Raw genomic sequence first — 27339 nt, forward strand, 5'->3', positions numbered from 1 at the left:
AAGACCTCCTATGGCTCATCACAGCAATACAAGCCGTAATACCAGCAGAGACAGCAACAAGGCCACTCATCGTACAACAAGTCTTCCTTTCGAGGACGAGGGGGAGAAAAGGACGCAGCTAGAAGGCGATGACCTCTTTCTCCCACAGGCCTCCACTTTTTCTCCGCATTACGCAGTTGGAGGGAAAATATCGAACTTCCTCCACAATTGGCAAAAAATTACGACGGATCGCTGGGTTCTCCAGCTGGTTCGGTTCGGACATACTTTGGAGTTCGTAGAGACTCCTCCACCGAACCCCCCACGTCCTATGCAGCACAAGAATCTGCATCTCCTTCAAAAAGAACTCTCACTAATGCTCCAGAAAAGAGCCGTGGAAAGAGTTCCCCGAGGTCAGAGGGGGAAAGGATTCTACTCCCGATTCTTCCTAATACGAAAAAAGGAGAAAAAATGGAGACCTATATTGGACCTAAGAAGCCTCAACAGATACCTCAAGAAACAATCGTTCCGTATGGTATCCATTCAAGAGGTGTTACAGCTACTCAATTCCAAAGATTTCATGGTGTCCTTAGACCTCCAGGACGCCTACTTTCACATACTGATCCATAAGAGTCACCGACAATTCCTGAGATTTGTGGTGGCAGGACGGCACTATCAATTCAGAGTGTCGGCACCACGCATTTTTACAAAATGCCTGTCTCCTGTGGCAGCGTACCTTCGCCAACTCCATCACCAGGTTTTCCCCAACTTGGACGACTGGCTCGTCAAGGCTCCTACTCTGATAGGCGTAACCAGATCTTCCAACGCCTGTCTTCAACTCTTCGAGGGCCTAGGACTTACGCTCAACCAGGAAAAGTCTGTCCTTCAACCATCGCAACGTCTCACTTTCCTGTGGATGCCAACCATAGGGGAAGGACGCCGCCGTTTTCTACACCAGAAGCCCAATCAATTGGTCTGACTCGCTAATTGAACGTCATAGAGCAGCCACAGGGGCATGAGAGATACAAAGGATATATCATATTCCTTGCAAATTTGACAAAAATCCCCTAAGATCAAGAAGCGATTATATAAGCATCAGCACAGGAACATAAAGTCAGCGGCCAGTCATGTGAATATGCTGCAGGATAACTTTCCGCGAAAATCCATTCAGAAATCACAGACGTACCAAATAATAATAGGAACGCTGTTATAATATTTAAGGTGTTTACTTGAGATCAATTTTACTTCAACTTGAGAGAGATATGAACTTGTCTTGATAAAGATGGAAAAAATGTTTTAATGATCCATCGAAACGCGTCGACGCCAAAAGAATTTGCACAATCTACTAACTTAGCACTGCTGGAATATTGAGAAATAATGGAATCTTTCTAACAGTGCAAGTAATACGGTGTAACAGTAGATGTGGTAACTGTGAAAGACAGATTATATCGGTCTGATTATAGAACTCTCTTGAGTGTGTGTTTTTTAAAAATTGTATTCTTTGTTAATTCATTTTTCTAGCATTGTTTTTAACCATGGATCATTGAGTAGACCGTTTGGCTTATGTATTTTTATGAAATTTGTGTTATGTGTAATAAATACATTTGTACAAACTTTACTTTCTGTGGGAGCCCTCACAATATATATGGCACAATCTACTGGTGTGTAAGCTGAACAAGTTGATAGAGTGGGACGAGAGTGAGAGATTTTTGATGCAAGGTATCTGGCGCTGTTACAAAAGTTTACCCTATGGGATTTCTTTCATTTCACTGGCTAAGTGCCCTAGTCCCACGGGTTGAATAAGGGGCCCCTCTTATTTTCTAACGTTGAATCCTGGTAGGACAGCGGCGTACTGAGGGACTCTTTATCTCAGCCCTCTCTTTAGTCTGAATTCTTCCATACTAGCATTGCAATGAACTCTCGAGTTAGAACCTGGAGAGTGGGTTGAGTCAGTGGCGTAGCAAGGTCAGGTGGTACCCGGTGCGGAGAATTTCTTGTCAACCCCCCTCCACATGGAAATTATTAAAAGAAGGAAAAATAAGATACTTAAAGCTTTACCTTTTTGTTTTTTACTTTGCTGCGCACCACTCGTTTTAAATAATATAATATTTTTTTTTTTAAGTGTTGTGAGCCCCCCAATTTTTTTTTATTTACAAACATATTTTTGCCATTTTGTCACCTCCCTCAGTGCTGACACCCGGGGCGGCCCGCACCCATCGCACCCCCCTTCCTACGCCACTGAGTTGAGTGTAATTTTATACTCACGCTATAAAGATGAGGAGGACACTTAGTGCCAGGATAGCCTGTATTAGGAATAGCATTTTGCTCAGTTTTGTTCTCCTATCCGTTACGTCTGCTTCCATGTCATCCATCATTTCCGGGGGTGAGATGTTTACATCTGGGAGCTTGGGCCTTTCCTCTTGCTGCCAGCAGAAGATAAAATGGAGATATAGAGTTAATGGAGTTTGTGTCTTTGTGTGTGCGTCAAGAGGAAGGAGAAACTATAGAGTGGGCCAGTTGAAGCTTTAGACCATGGGTACTCACAAACATCCTCCATGGGGCCACAATTTTGGTCTGTGATGTAAACGGGAGCAGCATTGATACTAGCGAGGTAGCAGTTGAGGTTTGGGGAAGGGTTTGTGGTAAGGTGGTTGTAAGGGAAGGTAGGCGTATACATCCAGTGTATTACATTGCACAATGTGAAACCAAAAACTTGGGATTAATCCCGGCTTCTCCTCTTAACCAAACTGTGATGCTAGGTAATTATTTTATTTTACTTTCCCTCCTCTTTTTAACATCAGCACATAAGGACTTCCAAATATGACTTCAGGATGTCTGCTGTACAAAGCCTTCTCTAGTGTTTGATTTCATAAATTATATGTTGTTCATGTATAATAGAAACCCCAGCCCCCAAAAGATGCACACGACAACTGACTTGCCTCTTCGTACACTATTGGCATTGTTATCATGGTGTAGGGAAGAATGAATGTTTCTCAATTCATGTTTGAAAACTAACACTTAAAAAATAAGACTTCTCAATGCACTGATGATCTTATGTACTATGGTGAAACGGTTCTGCAAGTTAATGAATTATTGACAAACTTTATCTTACTTTTACTGCAAGCTGTTTTTATAAATGAAGGTGTTCCTAAAGTTAAGTGGTGCAGGGCACCCTAGTTACTTCCTTTCCTTAATTCAAATGAACCTTTAAATAAATGCGTGCCGGTTTATTTAACATATTTTTATGTTAGTGCTGAGTCACGTAAACATTAGCCCAGTGCTGCTCTTGACCAGGAGGCCGCATGTAAAGGTCAGGAGGGCCGCATGCGGCCCACATGCCATACTTTGAATATCACTTGTATAGACCAAGGTAAAAGTAAGAGAGACCCCCTGATCTAGGCTGTGGCCTGGCTCTTTGCCACAGAGACTGTGGGAACACCTGTAGATCGAGGGAGCAACTCTCAGTTAGTATTGAAGGATGTTATTTTAATCACTGCAGCGAATATATGACGTTACCACGATATCAAATACAACGCATGGCTTTACCACGCGAATTTTACATCGCTAGAGTCTTTACCACGCAGAATAATAGAACGCAGCATTTTAACACGCATAAATACGTTAGTATTCATCCAGCGTCGATTATGCCCAAAAAAACACTTAAATAAACATAATGAAACTGATAGGCAAAAAAAATACGTCTTCAGTAGTGACATTGTTTGTCTTTTTTCACTTTCACTGACCCTCAAGCAAGATGGCTGAATATTTCTTCAAAGAATATCATTTGTTAATTAGTAATACACGTTTTATTTACACATTCACTTATCTATTTTAATTGTTTTTTAATATAGATTCATTAATGATTTTTGTTGTTTGTTTGGGGGGGAGACCCCCCCAGCCCCCCTTTTTTTAAATTATTTTTATTTGATTTTTTTTGGGGGGGGAGACCCCCCCAGCCCCCCTTTTTTATTTTTTTCCATTTACACCCATCCCTTTACTACTTATAACGTATTTAATTAATGCGTGAAAACACCTATCAAAATAAAAAAAGTACTTTTCTTTTTAGTACACGCAGAACGTAGGATTGTTGACCGGAACGTTTCTTTTGTGGTAAAGACGATCGTTGAAGGCATACGCGTGGGAAAGACGTTTACGTGGTAAGTGCCTCGTTGTAAACGTTACGCGTAGTGATGCCTTTGTTGTAAATGATGTTTCCCCACTGCAGCTACATGATCTAAGTAATCTTCCTCTCTGCATAACTCTCTTCCTAATGTCAGTTTTTCCAACTCTCTGTGCCTGGCTCCTCAGCTTTCACAATCAAGGTTTGATGCTGATACATTACAGAGCAATATGGAATGGTATCACAATTATGTGCTATGACGGAGCCGGCATGTCACAGGCTATTGGCTCTGGCCTTCCCTCTACATGTCCAGAGCTAGCAGTAGCCATGGTTGGCCACCAGAAGCCACAGCTACCACTTGTGATCCTTAAACAATGTTTCTGATCCACCATTTTGAGAATACGGTTTGGAAAGAGACATAAGGGAACATGCAACTGTGATCAAGAAGGAGAACATTAAAGGGGCCTTCTGGTGATTGACGTCACAGAAGGTCTCACTACTGAAGCAGGCATTATCAAATAAAGGAAGAGTCTGGAATGTCTATTGTTGGTGATACAGACCCGGATAAAGAGAGCTATTTTTCCCTACTTGGGATGGCCGTTTTTAGACAAAGCCAGACCATGGAGGGGAAAAGGTTCACTGGGAAAGTATCTGGGTAGAGAATCAATGGGAGACAGCACAAGAGGTGAGGAGAAAATGGAGAGTTGGAAAGCAAGATGTGCCAGTGGCAAGAGAAAGGCTCTTTTCAAGGAATAAACCGTACCTTCACAGCCATGTTTATCTGGAACTGATTGGACAGTTTGTCCACAGTTGAGTCAACATTGTCATAGGTGGTCCCGAAGTTTCCTTCCACCGGAATCTTAGACTTGCACCATGTGGTCATCACTAGGGTGGGCAGCAGTAGTAAATAGAAATGAAAAAAACTTGAGTTGTTGAACAAAATTACAAAAACATACAGACAATTTGCTGTCTACACTGCTTCCATTCTGTCACTCGGGGTAAGTCACTGTATGTCAGCATTTATTATGCCACTTGCAGGTGATTTCAGTATGTATAGTTGGAGTGTGTCATTTCACAGTGGACCACATTTTATTAATGACAAAACTCAGGGCTGGCCCCTGGATGTCCAGTTTCATCCTGTCACGCTAGTAGCCCCTATTGAACTTTATTTATTGTGACACTCACAGTGGGGTTTGTGAACCTTTCTTTAAGGTGTCCACTCGTCACTCAGTTGGCCCTTGTCCCTTCCTCCTCAATGTGTCATTCACTGTTTGTGATTTGTCATCGCTTCACACTCGGGTCCCTTGTGGGTGTTCATTTGTCCTACTGTCAAACACATTCTCCAATATACTTCTATTTTTCAGTGTACCATTGAGCTATCCTCTGCTCACAGTTGCTCATTAGGTCACTCACAGATGGCATCTGTTCCATTATGTCACTTGCAATTGGCCACTACATGTTGACTGTGTCATGGACTTCTGGCTTCTTGTATTTCTACAATAACTGTGTCACTTTAAGTTGAATCCTGAAGGGCTATTTGTGTTGCTCCCACTAGGATTCCAGTGTTTCTATATTCAGGATGTACGACGTGTTCACCCATGCTTTTACAATGCATGCTTTTACAACACGGGCATTACAACGAACGTGGCATTACCACACATTGCATTACAACGTAAGTTGTTACAACGACTTGCCTTAGGGAAGTGCTGGACTTTGGAATACTATATTTTACTATTCTGCCTTCAGTCTGTGCAACAGTAGGTAAGGTGTTGGATTTAAAATACAACAATGCATTCTCTAAAGCAAGTGGTTGTAACGACTTGCATTGCAGTGGCACTGCATAGATCTGTCTGCGTTGTAAACTCTGTTTCCCCTATATTCATAATTTTGTTTACAGTTTAGTCTTTTAAGTCTGTGTTGTGTCGCACTTGACTGCTATTTGTGTCACTCACAGTTGTCTACTGAACATCAATCAATGATTTGATGGCTGGAAAAATTAAGTCCTGATACATAACTAAAGTCCCAGAAAGAGTAACAGAAAGAAAGGGTGCTGTCTATGAATGCAAACAGATCAGTGCATGAAGATCAAGGGGCAGCCATAAAGTATGGCAGGTCACAAGCATGGCAGTGCACAGCCTCTACTTCCCCAAGTGCAATACCTTCCACCATATTTAGAGACACCAACAAGGAGGTGGGATTCTCTGTGCTTTTACTGGAGCTCACACTGAAGCTTTGCCAAACAGGTACTATGTTTTATGGCCCTCTCTGCAAAGTTTTAAGTATCTCCAAAGCAGGAGTTTGTTATTGAAAATCAAAAAAAGAACAACTCTGATACGGTGGGACTTTTTTTCCCAGTGCTTCGGGTCCTTTCTCTTGATGGCTGTTCGGGACAGCCGGCAGACCTTCCTTGGCAGTCCCTGTGACGGAAAATGTACATTGGAACAAATGCCATAATACAGGGCGGACAGTCGGAACCACTGCACTAAATGGGGCTGACTGCCTTATGTACTTTGATTGACAGACCTTTGGTGGATGTACCTTTGATAAAAGACATTCAGAGTAGAGTCAACTGAGGCTGTGCCATCAGAAGCCTGTTGCATTGTTCAGCATTCCGTCCCTGGGAGCAACTCTATCATAAGGAATCCTGAACGAATCTTTCTTGCGCTGAGATCCTTGTTGATGGAGCAGAGGTTCATGTTCTGTGAGCATCCACAAGGCATATGGGAATACTTGCCCTCTGAAACGAGCAGTGGAACTACACCTACCCAATCTAGTAGAGCAGAATCCAAATAGTGTGTCAGTCACTATCCAACATAAGACCTATTGTAGGAAGTTGGCGTTACGGGTTGAGGGTTTGAAACCCTGCTCAAGCAGAAACCACAATTTCTTTGAGGGTGAAGTCGCAAGCAACCCCAAATTAACCTATGCTAAACCGTCTGGTAGCTTGGCACAGAGCAGTCATGCAGAGGCAAAAGTGTAAAGTATTTATGCAGCACTTCAAACAGTAATAAAGTGAAAACGACAAAAATCACTCTCCAACCTAGACAAAGAGTGTAAAAGAAATAAATGATTTGAGACCAAACTATCAAGTTAGAGATGGCTCATCCTGCCAACGCCTACTCCCCCTTTGCCTCACTGTCTGTCAGAAACACACAAAGAACAACTGCCTGCTACACCTAGTCATGCTATCCAGAATACAGATTACAGGCACCAAATGATTGGGACAAAAAATGCCACTGGATTCAAGCTAGCCTGGGCGATGAGGGGTTACACCCCGAAACCGGTCCCAGGATGCTTGTTTCCCGTCCAAGAAGGACCTGGCCTAGCAGTTCAGGCTAGACTATTCCCATGGTGGAGCAGGGTCAAGACTGATTTGTATATGGCTAAGTCCAAACTGGGGTGGCATGGTGAGCAAAAAAATGATGGATTCAACCCAGGTCTGTCACTTGGGGTGAATGTGATTTGTTCAGCATTCTGCCTATTATCTGCTCTTTTAACTTTCGAAAAGTGGCATTTTCAGAATTGTGACTTAAAATCCGACTTTACCATTAAAGATGGTTTTAAAGTAGAATTCGTTAGACACCAAACTCAATATTCCAACCTGCTCCCAATTGAAATTGATCCTTTATTAAATGTAATAAGATAATCTAGTGTTAGCCTATGGGTGAGGCAGGTCTTGCAGTAGTGAAAACCCATTTAAGAGTTTTTCACTACTAAGACATGTAAAAGTTAAAAGTGCATGTCCAGCGTTTTAAATATCATGCACTATGGACTGTTTAGGGCCTACCTTGGGGATGCATATATGTATTCAAAAGAAAGGTTTAGGCATGGCAAAAGGTTTATTTTGCAGGTCCCAAGGGCTTGAAAACTGTACACACGGGCTGTAATAGCAGGCCGGAGACATGTTTAAAAGGCGACTTAAGTGAGTGGCATAATAAGTGCTGCAGGTCCACTAGTAGCATCTACTTTACAGGCCCTGGGTACATGTAGTGCTATTGTCCTAGGGTCTTACAATTCAATGTACAGATTGGGTATAAGCAAATAGTACCATGTGTTAGAGAGCAAGCACATGCTCTTTAACACTGGTTACCAAGTCTTACGGCCAACAAAAATGAGATCAGCAATAATGGAGGAGTCTGGCTAAAAGTCTGGGAGAAGACCGCTCTATGGCCGACAGGTCTAATACATGTGCAGAAAAAATACATCAGGATGCAAAATTCCCTGAATCAGAGTGTGAGGTCCCTCCTAGTGCCCCTTCTCAAGAAACATCTGAAGATGACATTATAAAGGAAGCCTTGACACTGATGCCGACCACTCCCACACAATCCCACCCTCTGTTTAGGGGTCAGCTCTACCAATCATAAATAAGGGTATGTCATCCCAGAGTATTGTTAAGAGAACCACTATACAAACAGACATTGATCAAGAAGTGTCAGTTCTGCCAATCACTGCTCAGAGAGTGTCAAGAGAACCATTTTCAGATCAGACCTTCATTAACATGTGTCCAGAATGAGTCAGAAGTTGTATTTAATAATATATTGAAATAAATAAATATGCCCATTGTGTCACTCATTTGACTCCTATGCAACTATGTTCATTGTGTCACTCAGTGTGGGTCCATGTATGTCTAAGCTCACAGTACCATTCAATATTGACCCATGTGTTTGTAAATTTGAGTCTGTTAGGCACTTGTATGGCAACAGGCAATGTGTCACTCAATAGACCTTTGTAAGTCTATATTTAACATGTGAACCCCAGTTAGCCCCTTTGTGACACGCATATTGTTACTCACAGTGCACCAATTTACAGAGGAACGTGAACTTCATGGGTAAACACAGCAAGTGGTTGAGGAGTGGAAGCCAGATAGTCCGCATGCATTTATCATGCTTCATGTCAAACCATTCGCGGCACCGCCTTTCAGCCTCTTCTGCAATAACTGTAAAAGAAAACAAGCCAAGGGTGAGGCCTGAGGTCTGCTCCATCTTTTTAAGCCTGCCTGCTTGTTGCAGAATGGTGGGCATTTTGGGGCAAAGGGCCTATGCCTCACACTTGATACTGGTTTAGGGGGTTGAGGGTTGAGATTTAAAAGATGTTTTCTATTACCCATAAGTAGTTACAAGCTGGTGATAGCCCTAAACATGACTCTGGGGGACCTTTATGCATATTTATATAATGCTAAAACAATGGAGCAGGAATATACACATCTGATACACAGAGATAAAACACAGTGAGAACAGAAAACACTACTAAACCAGGGGTATGAATACAAAGGCAGGGGTTGAGGGTGAGACCTGATGCTCCTCAAAAGCACCATCTGGGGCCGTATTATACATCCAGCGCATTTTCCTTCATTTCGCTGGGCACATCTTTTACCCCTTTAGCGAAAAACCACTGAACAGGATTTGCTGCTGCGGAGAAGACCATAGTGGGAGCTGACACGAAGTCAGGCCGACCGTCAATGCACCTTGTGCGGATAGACAAGCAAGTTGTGCCCAGTCTTCTCTCTGTTCTCGGAGAAGTTATAGCCAAAAAATTCTAAGTCCAAAGTCTTAGATTTTTTTTTAATCTGGGCACCTTTAACGCCACAACCAAGACCTAGGACTGGAGGGGCACCGCTTGGGGGTTAGAATTCACTGAGCCTTTTCTGTCCCTGACTCTCTGATCAGGAGGCCAGGCAACCAGCCTTTGGTGGACAGCCAAAAGAAAGTGTTTTAGTACATAGGTAGTATTGGCGCTCAGCAAATTTACGTACTGTGTATATGTGTGGACTGGTGTGGATATGGTGCTGACCAGGAAGGGGAGACCCTTGTAACCCCTCAAGCAAAACAGTTTGGCTAGATCCTGAGCACACATACATGATTAAACAAATTTATACAAGAGTTGACGTAAACATATGTACAGAGATCTTGAGTTATGCTTAGGCTTTCCTGTTTTCAGTTTCTATTTTTGGTAAATTCTGGTGGGGTTTTTTCAGTTTTTACAATACTTTAAAAAACAGTGGTTATCAGTGGTTACACATTTTTGCGCCATTAAAAACAACAGAAACAGTGTTTTTCTGGTGTTTATTGAATTTTATTTAATTTTAATTATTGCTTGCTTTCTGCACTGAAGAGGTATATGAGGTCCAAATACATTGTTACTGCACCAGAATGGACTACAAAGTCAATAGCATTCTTCATTAACTCTGAAGATTATAAAGATGCTTTCAGTATACCGTCTAGCAAGAGACAAATGTCTCTTACAGGGAAGCATTTCAGCTCAGGAATCGCTTTTGACAGACCATCATACAACTTTTTCACATTGGTAGCTGAATTACTGTAAATATAAACAATATCCCTTCCAATCTTTATTGAACTTGGTAGGAACTTTTTCCAGCAGCATTCCAAGTGACACTGCATTCCATTTATACCAAACGTCTGGTGTCATGTTTTCACCACTATCTCAGAGCTTGGTGACAACATTCTTTTTACATATAACTGTCACTACATCTTGCATTAAATGTTTAAATCTCGGGGTGTTTGGTAATTCACGTGCAATCAACATTGACTCACTAGAAAAGGGGCTGATGTATCAAAGGATTTCACCCATTTTCTGTGTGTGGGTAAATGTGATGGTACATATTAGGAAAGATTCTTATGAAACTAGACTTTTTACTTATCAGTGAAATCAAATGTAGCCAAAATATCAAATATGATTTTGATATTTCTAGATTCTCTACAGTTTATAAAATAACTAAATAAAACATAAAACATGCTTCTAAACACTGCATCTTTAGACCAAAGACAACAAAACTGAAAAAAGCAGAAGGGAGAAGACACAATGTTTTAGCGACATCCGTAAACAACAAAACTCAAGCAGAATAATGTTAGCCCAGTCATTCTTGATGCTACCTTGTATAACAAAGTTACATTGTAATGGCCCCTTCAGGAAGAAATATAAATGTTTCCTTTCACTCATCTTTTCCTTTTTTTGAATGGCACTTAGTTTGTGGTTGCAAAGGTGTTTTTTCAGTGTTTATATGTTTACAGCGGTGATGGCTATTTTCCGTTTGGGGAAGTTTTATAGTTATTATAGGTTTAAACCTAATTCCGGATAGCCTAGTTATGCTGTATATTCTTTTATTGTGGTGAAAACGCAACCAACCGACACGTGTTTCGTGAGGGAAAAGTAGTCCCACTACTTCTTCTGGGCTGTAGAAAGTTGCGAGAACTCAGCGAAGTCCCAAGGCCGGTAATAATTCCAACCCGGCTGGGTACAAGTATATGTAGTAGGATTTCAGGAAAGAAGGGATAAAGCGTCTGCAAAATTTCTCAGTAGTACCACGTATTCGGAGAGCCGGTGATAATTCCAACCCGGCAGTCCTAGAACGCCAACAGTGGTGTAACACAAATGTTTTATGAAGATCTCTGTTCAAGTTATTCAATCCACAGGTGCCGCAAGTAGGAAATCGGAGAGATCCGATTCAATATCGATTATAGTAATTGGGATTGGATACCTCCCAGGGTTATTTAAATCGGTAAAAATGAAGGTAATGTGGGTGCCGAACATGTGTGTGTGTGTTCGCCATCGCTTTTAGAGTATCAAGAGGCAGTGCGTCCTGGCGGCACCGATTCCATTGTTGGTGTGTGTTTACGTCAACTCTTATATAAACTTGTTTTATCATGTATGTGTGCCCAGGATCTAGCCAAGTAGCCTTTGGTGTCACAATGGTAATCCTGGGTCCAAGCAGCATAACAAGGCTCAATCAGCAGGGCAGGTATCTGAGAGTTCAAGGCGGACTTCAGGAAGCAAGGCAGTGCTTCCAGGTGCAACAAAGCAGTCCTGTGGAGTACACACTGGACAACAGCAACAGACAGTCCTCTGAGAGTCCTTCTACAGGTCCAGAAAGTGAACTGAACAGTTGATCTGTGGGTCTTATTTTTATACCTGGTGCCTTCTTTGAAGAAGGAGAAGTTTCTAGAGAATTCCCTTTGAAGTGCTTGATGCTCCCTGCTTGCCCTGCCCTGACTCCTTGCTGTCTGCATGAACAATGCAGGGATGACAAGTAACTTGTGTGAAGTTAGGGCACAACCTATTCAGCTGTTGCAAGTGTGACTTTGCCAAGCTGTCCCCCCCCCTCTTGCCAGTGAGGGCCCATCCAGACACACCTGATTTTTCTATTTTGTGCCTGTCTGGGAGTACAAATGCCAACTGCACCCTGTCATGTGACCCAGGAACATGCTGCAAGTACCAAAGAGAAAAATGCCAACTTTCTAAAAATAAAAGGAACAATTGATGGACGGAATGCTAAACAATGCAAACATTCACCCCCAGTCACAAAGATGTGGGTTTAATCCATTGTTCTTTTGCTCACCACCGGTCCTAGGATGCTTGTTTCCAGTCCAGGGAGGATCTTCCCTGGCAGTTCAGGCTGGACTGTTCCCATAGGGAGCAGAGTCAAGACTGATTTGCATATGGCTGGGTTCATACTGGAATGGCATGGGAAGCACAGAAATGATGGCTTTTGGCCCGGATATCTGTACTGGGATGAATGTATGACATTGTTCTTCATTCTGTCCTTCAATTGTTCTTTTTGCAACTTTCTAAAAGTGATATTTTCAAAATTGTAACTTAAAATCGGTTTTTTTCATTAAAGAGGGTTTTAAATTACAATTTCTCAGACACCAAACATGAAATTTTGACCTGTTCCCAATCAAAAGTTAACACTTAGTAAATGTAACAAGGCAAAACAATGTTATCCTATGGGAGAGGTAGGCCTTACAGTAGTGCAAAATTAATGTAGAAGTTTTTCACTACCAGGACATGTAAAACTTAAAAGCACATGTCCGACCTTTTAATAACAATGCACCTTGCTCTATGGGTTACCAGGGCCTACCTTAGGGGTGAATTATATCTAACGTTAGTCAGAAAGAAATTCCCTTTGGGTAAAGTAACAATAGTACATAAGTACTTACAGGCATACAAACAACCATTTAAGCAACCCACATACCACACGGAAGCAATGTAGACAGATGAAACAGACAATGTATGTGAAAACACTCTAAAAATATTTCAAATTATAAAAACAATTTATTCAGGATACATTACATTAAATAAAAACAGAAATTGGGAAACACACAAGGACGGTGCAATAATCAATAAAAACAACATTCAAGTAAAAAGGAGTATACAGGGAAAAAGGATAGAACTCAATCAAAAGACAACGATTTTGAATTCCTCCTTAGTTTGTATTCCCAGATTCGCTCCTTAGGCGTCGACGCGTTTCGGCGGTGTATTCATTTTAATCCGCCTTCATCAGGACAATAATAACGTTTCCCAAATAATTTCTGAAATTTAAATGAGACCAGTCTTAAGCTTACTTACTAAAGACAGAAGATCTACTCAATGTCCAGAAATCTAAAATCACAGTCTTTAAAAAAAACGTAATGTTTCCAACTCATTATACTAACATACATATATATACATTACTTCCAAACCAGAACACATAGTACATTAATCATGCTCATATAAGTCTACAACATTCATAGCCTAACAGTAGTAGTTCAACACTTTTGTTAATCATCACATCGTTAAGGGCATTGAAATATATATGTTCATGCCTAAGTAAGAATCCAGGAACATTTGATTTTCCATGAGTATTGGTGTGCTGCATTAACCAAAACTTAACATAATAGAGGTGGCGCGAAAAGAGAGCAATGATACATCACCTACCTCTGACAAGAGATATGTCTGACAGATATTGTAAGGGGTATTCAGCCTCCTTATCGTCAAATCAAGATATTCGTCCAGCGAATTCTTTTTTCTATATGTACAGACACCTAGTCAGGAAAAATGAATATATTGAAGGTTGGCCCTCTAAATACCATGGCACAGGATTCACAAGGAACTTAGCTAATGTGTATCCTTTTTTTTCCCCACACAAACTTTAGAGCAGTAAGTTACTCAATACTCTCTTCTATTTTGCTATGCCCATTAATTTGTACGTTGGAGAATAGGCATGTCCCAGATTATATCTGATCTGGATACTATAGTCGAGCAGAGAAGGGGGTAAATGTTTATAAATAACAGGGATGCGGCCTCAGTTGAAAGCTCAATGCCTGTTAGTAACCCGGTGCTCTTATGGATAGCGTATACGTTCATTAAGCAAAAAATTATACTCCAAGTACTTACTAGTCAAAAGTTAGTAGTATGAGGCGTAAATACGTCTTTCAGACTCATGGAGATCTCCAGCTAAGTGGCTGGTAGCTGAGGAAATATATATACATAAGAACAGGCCATTACTAGCTGAATGCTACGAAGTAAAGGATAATTGCTATTCAGATATCTAAAGGCACACTTACAAATAGTTAAAAAGCTAGTACGTAAACACGCAGTAATGATGTATTCAGTTCCAACTTCAGTCTCTTTTGATCAGGCTTTTACACGATTTAGTAACAGCATGGGTTCAGGGAGTTGTAATCCAAAGATACCCGCTGTACGAGGGAAATCCTCTTTGTGAGCCCTGCATATTGTAACAAGAAAAGGGCAAATACCCTCGTTACAAGCGTGTTCTTAAAACGCTAGCGCAATAAAGTCTAAAGCCCCCATTCAGTGCAGTTACCTTGGGCGCTTTGGTCGCGGACGTCCTGCGTGCTTCTGTTCGTCTTCCCGGCTAGCAGCGTCTAGGAGAGACACGCAAATTTAAATACCCAGCATTTACGCGGGTGTTTGTTGATGACGAAAGCGGAAATAATAGAACGGGAAAACAGACTACCCGTGCTACTAGCCACGTTAGTTAGAAGGTGACGTTTAATTATTAGGAATTATCTTTGTCATGATTAGAACGTTATGTGGTTCTACAAAAAACTGATATAGCGGTTAGTATTGTAATTCATATTTACTGACCGTCTTGAAAAACTAATTTAAAAAGGAATTCTTTTGTTGTTCGTTTTATTTTAATTTTAATTTTATTTTAAATTTTAAAGGGTCGCTAATAAAAAGATCACAAATGTAGGTCATTATTTTAGACATGAAACCTAAGTACTATGGGCACCAACCTTATATTAACAGAATAATCTGTTTTTATAATAGGGGACACCCTGTATTGTATACATCCAAAATGTCTAAGTACTGATGGTCTGAACGTATTATACAGCCAATATAGACATCTGGGAGTCAATGATTGTCCTATGTAGCTCCAATAATCCGCTCCCATTCTTCTCTTGAATTAAGACCCTTCTTGACAGTGTCCAGAAAAGAGATGTACCATTGCTCCCTCTCCTTTCTCCTTGCGACCATATTGCCACCTCTTTTACCAATTTTGATTTTTTCTAATATAAACCAGCCAAATTCTGAATCCTTATGGCCCTTTTCTAAAAAATGGGCTACAATTGGAGCAGTGATTTTTTCCGTTCTCACGGCTGATCTGTGTTCCTGAAGTCTTGTTCGTACTTCTCTCCCTGTTTCTCCAACATAAGATAGGCCACATGGGCACTGCAGTAAATAGATGACGTTTTTACTTCTACAGTTATTGTGGGTCTTACATGTTATTTTTCTCGAATTACAGACAATATCTGGTCCCACAATACAATTATTGTGGGACCAGATATTGTCTGTGAGCGGATTATTGGAGCTACATAGGACAATCATTGACTCCCAGATGTCTATATTGGCTGTATAATACGTTCAGACCATCAGTACTTAGACATTTTGGATGTATACAATACAGGGTGTCCCCTATTATAAAAACAGATTATTCTGTTAATATAAGGTTGGTGCCCATAGTACTTAGGTTTCATGTCTAAAATAATGACCTACATTTGTGATCTTTTTATTAGCGACCCTTTAAAATTTAAAATAAAATTAAAATTAAAATAAAACGAACAACAAAAGAATTCCTTTTTAAATTAGTTTTTCAAGACGGTCAGTAAATATGAATTACAATACTAACCGCTATATCAGTTTTTTGTAGAACCACATAACGTTCTAATCATGACAAAGATAATTCCTAATAATTAAACGTCACCTTCTAACTAACGTGGCTAGTAGCACGGGTAGTCTGTTTTCCCGTTCTATTATTTCCGCTTTCGTCATCAACAAACACCCGCGTAAATGCTGGGTATTTAAATTTGCGTGTCTCTCCTAGACGCTGCTAGCCGGGAAGACGAACAGAAGCACGCAGGACGTCCGCGACCAAAGCGCCCAAGGTAACTGCACTGAATGGGGGCTTTAGACTTTATTGCGCTAGCGTTTTAAGAACACGCTTGTAACGAGGGTATTTGCCCTTTTCTTGTTACAATATGCAGGGCTCACAAAGAGGATTTCCCTCGTACAGCGGGTATCTTTGGATTACAACTCCCTGAACCCATGCTGTTACTAAATCGTGTAAAAGCCTGATCAAAAGAGACTGAAGTTGGAACTGAATACATCATTACTGCGTGTTTACGTACTAGCTTTTTAACTATTTGTAAGTTTGCCTTTAGATATCTGAATAGCAATTATCCTTTACTTCGTAGCATTCAGCTAGTAATGGCCTGTTTTTATGTATATATATTTCCTCAGCTACCAGCCACTTAGCTGGAGATCTCCATGAGTCTGAAAGACGTATTTACGCCTCATACTACTAACTTTTGACTAGTAAGTACTTGGAGTATAATTTTTTGCTTAATGAACGTATACGCTATCCATAAGAGCACCGGGTTACTAACAGGCATTGAGCTTTCAACTGAGGCCGCATCCCTGTTATTTATAAACATTTACCCCCTTCTCTGCTCGACTATAGTATCCAGATCAGATATAATCTGGGACATGCCTATTCTCCAACGTACAAATTAATGGGCATAGCAAAATAGAAGAGAGTATTGAGTAACTTACTGCTCTAAAGTTTGTGTGGGGAAAAAAAAGGATACACATTAGCTAAGTTCCTTGTGAATCCTGTGCCATGGTATTTAGAGGGCCAACCTTCAATATATTCATTTTTCCTGACTAGGTGTCTGTACATATAGAAAAAAGAATTCGCTGGACGAATATCTTGATTTGACGATAAGGAGGCTGAATACCCCTTACAATATCTGTCAGACATATCTCTTGTCAGAGGTAGGTGATGTATCATTGCTCTCTTTTCGCGCCACCTCTATTATGTTAAGTTTTGGTTAATGCAGCACACCAATACTCATGGAAAATCAAATGTTCCTGGATTCTTACTTAGGCATGAACATATATATTTCAATGCCCTTAACGATGTGATGATTAACAAAAGTGTTGAACTACTACTGTTAGGCTATGAATGTTGTAGACTTATATGAGCATGATTAATGTACTATGTGTTCTGGTTTGGAAGCAATGTATATATATGTATGTTAGTATAATGAGTTGGAAACATTACGTTTTTTTTAAAGACTGTGATTTTAGATTTCTGGACATTGAGTAGATCTTCTGTCTTTAGTAAGTAAGCTTAAGACTGGTCTCATTTAAATTTCAGAAATTATTTGGGAAACGTTATTATTGTCCTGATGAAGGCGGATTAAAATGAATACACCGCCGAAACGCGTCGACGCCTAAGGAGCGAATCTGGGAATACAAACTAAGGAGGAATTCAAAATCGTTGTCTTTTGATTGAGTTCTATCCTTTTTCCCTGTATACTCCTTTTTACTTGAATGTTGTTTTTATTGATTATTGCACCGTCCTTGTGTGTTTCCCAATTTCTGTTTTTATTTAATGTAATGTATCCTGAATAAATTGGTTTTATAATTTGAAATATTTTTAGAGTGTTTTCACATACATTGTCTGTTTCATCTGTCTACATTGCTTCCGTGTGGTATGTGGGTTGCTTAAATGGTTGTTTGTATGCCTGTAAGTACTTATGTACTATTGTTACTTTACCCAAAGGGAATTTCTTTCTGACTAACGTCAATTGTGGAACCCTATCCCTTTGGTTTCGGGGTCCCTCTCTCTTTTATTAGTGAATTATATCTAATACAAATGTAGTTTAAGGCCTAGCAGGGGGTTTATTTTGGCAGGTCAAATTTGCTGATTAAAACTGGATCCAGGCTTCATGGCAGACCTGAGTCATCTTTTAAGGGGCTACTTAATTAAGTTGATGGTACAGTGCCGCATGCTCACTAGTAGCATTCAATGTACAGGTCCTGATTATATGGTATAGAACTTTTTTTATAGGGATTAAGTATGCCTGTCAGGTGTAAGCCAAAGTTAGCATGTTTGAGAGTCTGAGAAGAAGCATTTTCACACTGGTTAGCAGTGGTAAAGTGCCCATTGTCTTAAGGCCAACAAAAACCGAATTCAGCAAACATAGGTGGGGTGAAGGTAAAGTGTTTGAGGGTGACTTTACAGAGATGGCCAGGTCCAGCATATATTCTACATGTTTTCATCATCTGAAAGTTCTAAAGTAATTCTCCTTATTATCCCTATATTTGCTCTTTATCCCATCATTCAAGCAGTGGTTGGAGCCCAACCGGATTATGCCAATGCTCACTGACTTGGTCTCCATGCATATCTAATTCAATTGCTATTGAACTTCCCACATCCTCTTTCTATATCAGTTAATCTGTGGACCCTGCATTAACTCCTTAATGTTAAGCATCTACTTTTCAATAATCTTTGTCTAATTTAAAGCATTACATGGCAGCGTCCTCATTTTCATCAAACAATTTTTGTCATTTTATTCACTTTTGGGAAAACTGCGATCTTCCACAACATGTTGTCTTCAGCTACCCAAGGCAAACAAAATTGCAAGGGTGGCAGATTACTTGCAACCAGGTGGAACTCCAGATCATTCAAATTGAGATGTCAAACTAGTTTGTTCAATTTTAGAAAGCAATTCAAGACCTAACTTTTTTTAGATAGTTGGCATGGAATGCTGGTAGCTCATTTAGCAGTGTCTCTTCACCCTCTTGCGCCATCACACACCTAATAAATGCTTCAAATAAATATATAAAGAGAGAAAATGCATTGTTAAACCATAGTGTACATAGGTAAGATTGCACGGGTGCTGTAAAGGCACAGTGTAAGCAGGTCTGATAGACCTATCACATCTTGTTCTATAATACTACCTATTCTCAAAGTATTTGCCCAGAAAGTAAATGTCTCTGTGCCAAGCTATTTCATGCAATTTTAAAGGTGACAGGCGTGAAGTAGGTTGTGTGTCTCCTGCGTTGCACAGTCATTAAAAGAGAGGCAGGGCAGGAAAACTAAATGTAGGCAGTATTGATCTTCCCATCTGTGCAGAGTAGTGTTCCAGGCTGTTTTGATGAAGTGCCAGAGATCTGTAACACCCTGCAATAAAGGTAGAGATGGGCAGATATTCACTCGTGTTGAAGTATTGTATTGTAATTGCATTTATATAGCACATACTACCCCATACGAGACGTTGAAGCGCTTTTTCAGCAAGTAGCACGCTACTCCAGAGCCCATAAAGGATTACTGGTGAATTAATATAGTGTACTAGGAAAGTAATTTGAGTGGTGGATATGTTAGTCAGTTATTTGGATTGAGAAGGATAGAGGAGGGATAGAAGAGGAGAAAAGGTTTGCATTTATATAGCGCTTGCTACCCCTGATGAGGTGTTAAAGTTTTTTTTTTGGCGAGTAGCACGCTACTCCGGAACCCATAAAGGATTAGTGGAAAATAATTATAGTGAATTATGAATTAAATTTGAGAGGTGGACATGTTAGTCTGTTATTTGGATTGAAAAGGATAGTGGAGGGATAGAAGACGGAAGGATTTAGACTTTTTTGGGGAGGTCATAGTAGTGGGAAGAGGCTTGGAATGAGTAGAAGGAATGTGGAGGCAGAAAGTCCGAGGGAAGTGTTTAGAAAGGCTTGCTTTGGGTAAATCAGAATAGTTAAAGAGGTATGAGATGATGTAAGGAGGGGTAGGGAAGGGAAGAGTCTAGAAAGGGTTATTTTGGGGATTATAGTAGTGGTATGGGGTTTGGGATGAATGAGAGAGTGGAGGTAGAGGATATATTTATATTGATGAGAGGGATAAGGTGAAAAATAGGGTTGTGCATTGGAAAGAGTAGCAGAAAGAGGTTTGAGATGAGTCAGAGTTGAGGTAGAGGATATATTGAGAGAGGTATAGGGTAAGAACTAAGGTAGTACATTGAATATGCTTAATTTGAAGAAAGTAATACATATATGGATCCATAAGTACATGGATGGTATATAGATGTATAAAGGAAGTAAGTATATGTAGATTAAAAATGTATTAAATAATAGCACTGTGGCTGAGACGGAATCTGCTTGGGGGGTGGTCTGGCAGGGTGACCCAGTGGACTCAATACCCTTGGAAACAACTGGAGGCATGGTGAAACCTAAACAAACCAAATTAGGGCAGCAGGCGAATTCCGGGCCACAGCTTGCAGAAGAGGGGCAGCTGGAAGCACACAATCAACACATTCTGGCGGCGATGAAGGACACCAAAGTGACTCTTGAATTCAAGATCAAAACAGTGACTTTAGACCTGGGGCTTCTTCGTACCAGTCTTTAAAAACTGGCTGGGAAAGTGTCCGACACAGAGAAAGTACTGGCCCACACCATGCCTGTGGTCAAAGACAATAGGGCCCAGTTACGTAAGCTTCAAACACAGGTCAAGACCCTCACAGAGTGCCTGGATGATATGAAGGGGCGCTCAAGGAGCAACAATGTGCACATCATTAGAGTCCCTGAAAACACTGAGGGCTCTAGTGCTAATCTCTTTGTAGAAAAATTGCTGCTTGAAACGGTGCTGACTGGGCTGGTTTGAAGCTCTACATGATGGAAAGGAGTCACAGAGTACCAGGGTACCCCCCGGTCCTGTGGGCCCTCCGCCCGATCATAACAGATGCCTAGGTTACCATGTACACTGAGTAAATCCTCTGCAGCTTCCTTTTGTTTATCTACCTCTTACCTTTGTCGGTTATTGCTAGTGAGTTAGAGTGAACAGGGGTGTAGGAGGGTATATGATGGGATGGTTGGTTCCCTACACCATGCTTTTTAAGTATAGTAACCCTTCACCAGTGAGCTTTTGTAATTTGATGTTGGTAGTGGCATGGATTGTTGTTTACTACTGTGGTTCTTGTGAATGTACTAGTTAGGCTACTGTGGTGTTTTATTGATTGGGGGAAATTGTATGTTTCGTGTGAAATCTGATGCCATTTGTTGTCTGGAGGTGATTGTCACCATATTTGTGCATGTGATCTTATGGCATATTTGCTTCATGTATTGCATCTCTGTGCTTGAAGCTCAGAGGCTATTGCCCAGCACATTTGGTGGTGACGTGAAGCACTTAAGGTATCACACAGATTTTCTTTTTAGGTCTCACGCCTAACGTTGCAGTATGAGACCTCTTGTAAGGGGTTTTGAAAGCTGACCACACGCTCGTGTGGTTTTGCGGGCTTCTATTGGCTTTAGCATTTACATTTTTTTTTAAAAGCCACGCAATTGGGCAAAGGCGGGCGCATGTCCCACCTTTGCTCCTCCCATTCCCATCGGTGTCTAGGACACGCATCAGCGCGCGGCATAGATGACAGGCTCCCTCGCCCCCGCTCCTCTGTGGTGCTCGCGCACCACTGGTTTCACAATGCCAACAGCTTGTTTAATAGGCGCCTCGGGCGGGTTCTCTTACCTCATCCTCGGACCCTCTGGCGGCACAGCGTCCTCCTGTCGCCAACTCCCTCAGGCACCCCCGGGGCCGTCCAACGCGTCGCCATTACCATACACAGTATTTAAACTCGCACCAGGCTTCGGGCCTTTCTGGGGGAACCACCACCCCAGTGACCAGCAGTCTGCCCATAGTTTAAGGACACCTACTCTGAGCTTGGTTCTGAGGCCAGGCTTCGCCTAAGGGGTTTGGTTATTATGCTTTCGGCCTTGAAGCTTACTGACTCAGCGCTCCAGACTTTGCAGCACTCAGGCGCTCCAGGCCTCGCAAAGATCATCTCAAACTCACAGCGCTCCGAGCCTCGCAGGGCTCTCGGATTCACAGCTCTCCCGGCTTCACAGGTCTCTCTCACAGCGCTCCAGGCTTCGCAGCAGTCTCACTCATGGCACTCCGGACTTCGCAGCACTCAGCCTAACATCGCTCCGGGCTTCGCAGCACCCTGACTCACAGCGCTCCGGGCCTTGCAACACTCTGCCTTGCAGCATTCTGAGCTTGACAGCACTCTGAGCAACGGCGCTCCGGGCTTTGCAGCACTCTAACTTACAGCGCCTCGGCATTCGCAGCACTCTGACTCACCGAGCCGGGGGCCTCGCAGCACCCTGGCTCACGGTGCTCCGGGCTTTGCAGCATTCCGCCTAACAGCACTCCGGGCTCCGCAGCACTCTGACAGACGGTGCTCCAGGCTTCGCAGCACTCTGACTCACAGCGCCCCAGGCTTCGCAGCACTCTGACTCACCGCGCTCCGGGCCTCGTAGTGCTGTCAGACTTGTAGCGCGGTGGGGCCTAGGTTAAGGTAGGCCGCAGCTGCGCAGTATAAAGACACAGGAGTAACCACTTTCACTATCAGCCGGAAGACCCCGAGCGGTCTCCGGCCCGTTTATTTATACCCAAGGGAAGAGCCCACCCCAAGGGGTGTGGGGATGCATGAGTGCACTTGCAACATTGTCCACGAGAGCCCGGATGGCTCTCTAATCCTTCCTTTCTTTTGATCGAGACCATCCGGTTCTTTCCGTTCACTGGGAGGTACATACAAAGTTCTTCATCCTTTGACTCTGCACCGGTTTCGGCCGGAGACCATACCTCTGGCTCCGGGCACAGGGAGATGTTGTCGCCCCAGCGGGGACTCCCTTGGCTGGCTCGGCGGTCGGAGATGGACCGATCGATCGGGTACTGTCTGCACCCCCTTGGCTGGCTGGCCTCGGCGATTCCGGCGGGGTGCTCCCCATGTGAGGTGGCCCGGGGGGGGGGGGGGGGGGGGAGAAGTTCGGCAAGGAATCCTGATAACCGGATACCTCTGGGTCCTCCTCTACCTCCGTGTCCCTCTTGAAGCTGGATACATGCTTGGTGACGGACTGCTGTCCTCTTTGAGCAGTGACCACAGTCCCTTGGACACGGACAACGACCCATGCTTCTGGCTCATAGGGCATCCGGAACTTCCACCCGGGGTGTCGGTCTTTGATCACCACCCGGTCTCCACCTCTTAGTTGCGGTTCTTGGCTCTTCAGGCCTCACTGGCCTTCCGATTCGTTGTCTCCCTCCTCGCTTGGACGGCAGCATCATCCCGCTCAACGGGCACCCACGCCGGGTCTGACGGGATACTGTCTTGTGGGGCTCGCTTGAACAGGAGATGAGCCGGAGCACACTTAGTGGTGCTATGAGGAGTCCTGCGGTACGCACCAAGGAACTGGTTGAGGGCCGACTCAGGATCTTCCCTGTTGTCCACTGCGATGCGTAATACACGGTTAATTGTCCTCATCAGTCTTTCTACTTCCCCATTCGCTTGGGGCCATAGCGGGGTGATCTTCCTGTGGCGCACCGCTAGGTTCTCGAGTCCTGGAACTCCTGCCCCTGGAAGGGGGGTCCATTGTCCGACTTAACTTCTTCCGGCAGCCCCATCATTGCAAAGGCTCGATCCAGGACTCTCTTCACGTGTGGGAAGGCTGTTGACGCGACGACTTCGACGATGGGAAACTTCGAGAACGAGTCAACCATGACAAGCATGTGACGTCCGTCCGGGAAGCTCCCAAAGTCCACATTGAGATGTGTCCACGGGGTCTTGCACGGTTCTTCCGTGATCACCGGTGCTGGTGCTGGGTCACCCCCGGTGATTGTGCAGGCATGGCACTGTCGTACCATCTCCTCTACCATGGCATCCATGGCCGGGAACCAAACCTTGTCCCTCATCTGGCTTTGGTCTTGGCCATTCCCTGGTGACCAACATGTGCCAGCGCGAGGATCCTCTTCAGTAGGCTTTCTGGGACCACTATGAGATGTCCCCTCAGGACAACTCCTCCATCCCCCACACTGAGTTTGCTCCGAACATGCCACAGTTGTTGATGGGCATGGCTGACCTCCAGCCGCAGGACCCGAGCACCGTCCATGAAGTGGGCCCAACCATTGTTCTCCAAGGCTCCTCGAACTCAGGAGAGGGTAGGGTCCTCTTGAGTGGCTCGGCCAATTTCTTCGAGGGTCATGGCCTTGGGGCATGCCTCTTGCGACACCATCTGGACAAACGCCTCGGTGCTGCAGGCATCGGTAGAGGGGTTAGACGGCGTCAGGGATTCCGGGTGACGAGATAGGTAATTAGCCGGGTTGTGTGCTCCTGTGCGGAAAACCACTTTTAAGTTGTAGCCTTGCAGCTGCACTGCCCATCGTTCAATCCTCGGAGGCGCCAACCGAGAGGAGCCCACAAACAGCGGGAGTAGCGGCTTGTGGTCAGTCACGACGCTAAATTCTTGGCCGCACAGGTGGAAGTGCTGGCACGCCCACTTGATAGCCAACGCCTCTCTCTCGATCTGGTCTCAGTGTCGGTGAGGGCTTTGCTGGCATAGGCAACTGGTTTCCACACTTCTGGGCCGTGTTCCTGGAGAAGGACTGCCCCTAGGCACACGGGGCTGGCATCGACGACCAGTTCCGTCCAGCGTCGTGGGTGGAAGTAGGCCATCACAGTCTTGTCCAGCAGGCTCGCTTTGATGTTCTGGAACGCTTTGTTGGCTGCCAGTGTCCACTCCCATTTGTGGTCGTGACGCGTCAGGACATGCAGTGGCTCTGACATGGCCGCAAGGTTGGGGATGAAACATCCACAGTACGTAGCCATGCCGAGGAAGCACCTCACCTCTGTGGGGTTTGTGGGTGTGCTGGCCTTCCGGATAGCTTCGGCTTTCTTGGGATCCACCAGGAGTCCCTCTCGGGTGAACTTGTAGCCAAAGAAGACAACGCTCTCCTGGTAGAACAAGCATTTGGATCTGTGCAGGGTTAGCCCACAGTCCGCCAACCGTTTCAGAGTGGCCTGGAGGTGTGAGGGATGTTCCTCGAGCGTGTTGGAGTATATGAGGATATCATCGCTGAGGTTGATCACCCCTTGCAGCCCTGACAGTGCTTCCCGGATGGCATTTTGGAAGACCTCAGCGGCTGAGGAGACTCCAAAGCTGAGCCTCTTGTATCTTCGTAGGCCTACATGCGTTGAAAAGGTGGTAATATACCGGCTCTCCGGCTCCAGTTCCAGCTGGTAAGTCGGCCACGATGCCATCCATTGTGCGGGTGATGTGGTGCTCCCTCTTCACCGCGGTATTCAGCAGTCTCATATCGACACAGAGTCGAATGGCTCCTGGTTGCTTGGGTTTGGGTGCCACGACCAGCGGGAACACCCACGGGGTAGGCCCAGAGACCTTCTCGATTACCCCTAACTCTTCAAGTTTTCTCAGCTCCTCCTCCACTTGCGGGCGTGAGTTGAAGGGCACTCGATGGTGCCTGAGGGCCACAGGTCACACTGAGGGGTCGATGTGGAGCTTGAACCTCTTGCCTTTGAGTTTCCCCAGTCCTTTGAAGAGAGATGGAAACTCCTTTAGCATTGCTTCCGCATGGGACTCATGAACTTGGTTGGCAAAAAAGACAAGCCTGAGGTCTTCGGCCGTGTGGCAACTGAGCAAAGTTCCTTTCTTCCCCTCAGTGACGTGGAATCTCACCTCGGTGGGGTAGCTTCCACTTGCGACAGTGGTCTGGATGCCACCATGGAGAGGGAGCGGGTCCGTCCCTCCATACGTATAGATCTGTGCGGTGGATGGTGCGAGAGGAGGCCGCGGTGATAGGCGGTTATACTGCACGGAGTCCATCACATTGACGGATGCCCCCATGTCAATGAGGGCTTGCACATCGGTGCCGTCGATGGAAACGGAGCACATGGGAGGTGGCCTCCGACGAGTCCCCGTCCAGCTGACGTATACAGAAAAGGGGGTGGTGATGAACAGAGTGTCTGAATTAAGCAGACCACTCTTACCCAGTCCAAAGATCAGGGCTTGATCCATCACCATTATTTATCTCACTGCCCCATCCCAGCTCAGAACCTGGCTATATGCAAATTAGTCTGTCCCTGGCCCAGTGCATCATGGGAACAGGGCAGACCAAACTACCAAGCCAATTCTTCACCAGAAAGGAGACAAGCTACCGGGGACCGGTTTCTGGCATTTCAGCCTCTTCGGCCCGGCTTGCTTGAATCCTGATGGAGCAGTGAGAAAGGGACTCATGTCTGAGTATACCCTGCCACACCTATAGTGGCCAAAAACGATACAGAAAAGGGGGTGGTGATGAACAGAGTGTCTGAATTAAGCAGACCACTCTTACCCAGTCCAAAGATCAGGGCTTGATCCATCACCATTATTTATCTCACTGCCCCATCCCAGCTCAGAACCTGGCTATATGCAAATTAGTCTGTCCCTGGCCCAGTGCATCATGGGAACAGGGCAGACCAAACTACCAAGCCAATTCTTCACCAGAAAGGAGACAAGCTACCGGGGACCGGTTTCTGGCATTTCAGCCTCTTCGGCCCAGCTTGCTTGAATCCTGATGGAGCAGTGAGAAAGGGACTCATGTCTGAGTATACCCTGCCACACCTATAGTGGCCAAAAACGATACAGAAAAGGGGGTGGTGATGAACAGAGTGTCTGAATTAAGCAGACCACTCTTACCCAGTCCAAAGATCAGGGCTTGATCCATCACCATTATTTATCTCACTGCCCCATCCCAGCTCAGAACCTGGCTATATGCAAATTAGTCTGTCCCTGGCCCAGTGCATCATGGGAACAGGGCAGACCAAACTACCAAGCCAATTCTTCACCAGAAAGGAGACAAGCTACCGGGGACCTGTTTCTGGCATTTCAGCCTCTTCGGCCCGGCTTGCTTGAATCCTGATGGAGCAGTGAGAAAGGGACTCATGTCTGAGTATACCCTGCCACACCTATAGTGGCCAAAAACGATACAGAAAAGGGGGTGGTGATGAACAGAGTGTCTGAATTAAGCAGACCACTCTTACCCAGTCCAAAGATCAGGGCTTGATCCATCACCATTATTTATCTCACTGCCCCATCCCAGCTCAGAACCTGGCTATATGCAAATTAGTCTGTCCCTGGCCCAGTGCATCATGGGAACAGGGCAGACCAAACTACCAAGCCAATTCTTCACCAGAAAGGAGACAAGCTACCGGGGACCGGTTTCTGGCATTTCAGCCTCTTCGGCCCGGCTTGCTTGAATCCTGATGGAGCAGTGAGAAAGGGACTCATGTCTGAGTATACCCTGCCACACCTATAGTGGCCAAAAACGATACAGAAAA

At 44.0% G+C, this 27339-nt stretch overlaps 2 protein-coding genes across 2 annotated transcripts in view; one reads left to right on the forward strand and one right to left on the reverse strand.

Moving 5' to 3' along the window:
• DCST2 (DC-STAMP domain containing 2) overlaps positions 1–27339 on the forward strand; it is a 285622-nt gene that overhangs the window by 84835 nt on the left and 173448 nt on the right. The window contains exon 3 of the mRNA XM_078671064.1: positions 4043–4133. The gene's annotated coding sequence lies outside the window, so the exon portion shown is untranslated. The remainder of the gene's footprint in view (positions 1–4042; positions 4134–27339) is intronic.
• DCST1 (DC-STAMP domain containing 1) overlaps positions 1–27339 on the reverse strand; it is a 146034-nt gene that overhangs the window by 71713 nt on the left and 46982 nt on the right. The window contains exons 7-9 of the mRNA XM_078668903.1: positions 8889–9032; positions 4860–4981; positions 2242–2399 (exon numbers count right to left, since the gene is read on the reverse strand). Of these exons, the coding sequence (XP_078525029.1) occupies positions 2242–2399; positions 4860–4981; positions 8889–9032 (424 nt within the window). The remainder of the gene's footprint in view (positions 1–2241; positions 2400–4859; positions 4982–8888; positions 9033–27339) is intronic.

This window comes from Lissotriton helveticus, chromosome 12, assembly GCF_964261635.1.
Source record: "Lissotriton helveticus chromosome 12, aLisHel1.1, whole genome shotgun sequence".
In the NCBI taxonomy this organism is placed as follows: Eukaryota; Metazoa; Chordata; class Amphibia; order Caudata; family Salamandridae; genus Lissotriton; species Lissotriton helveticus.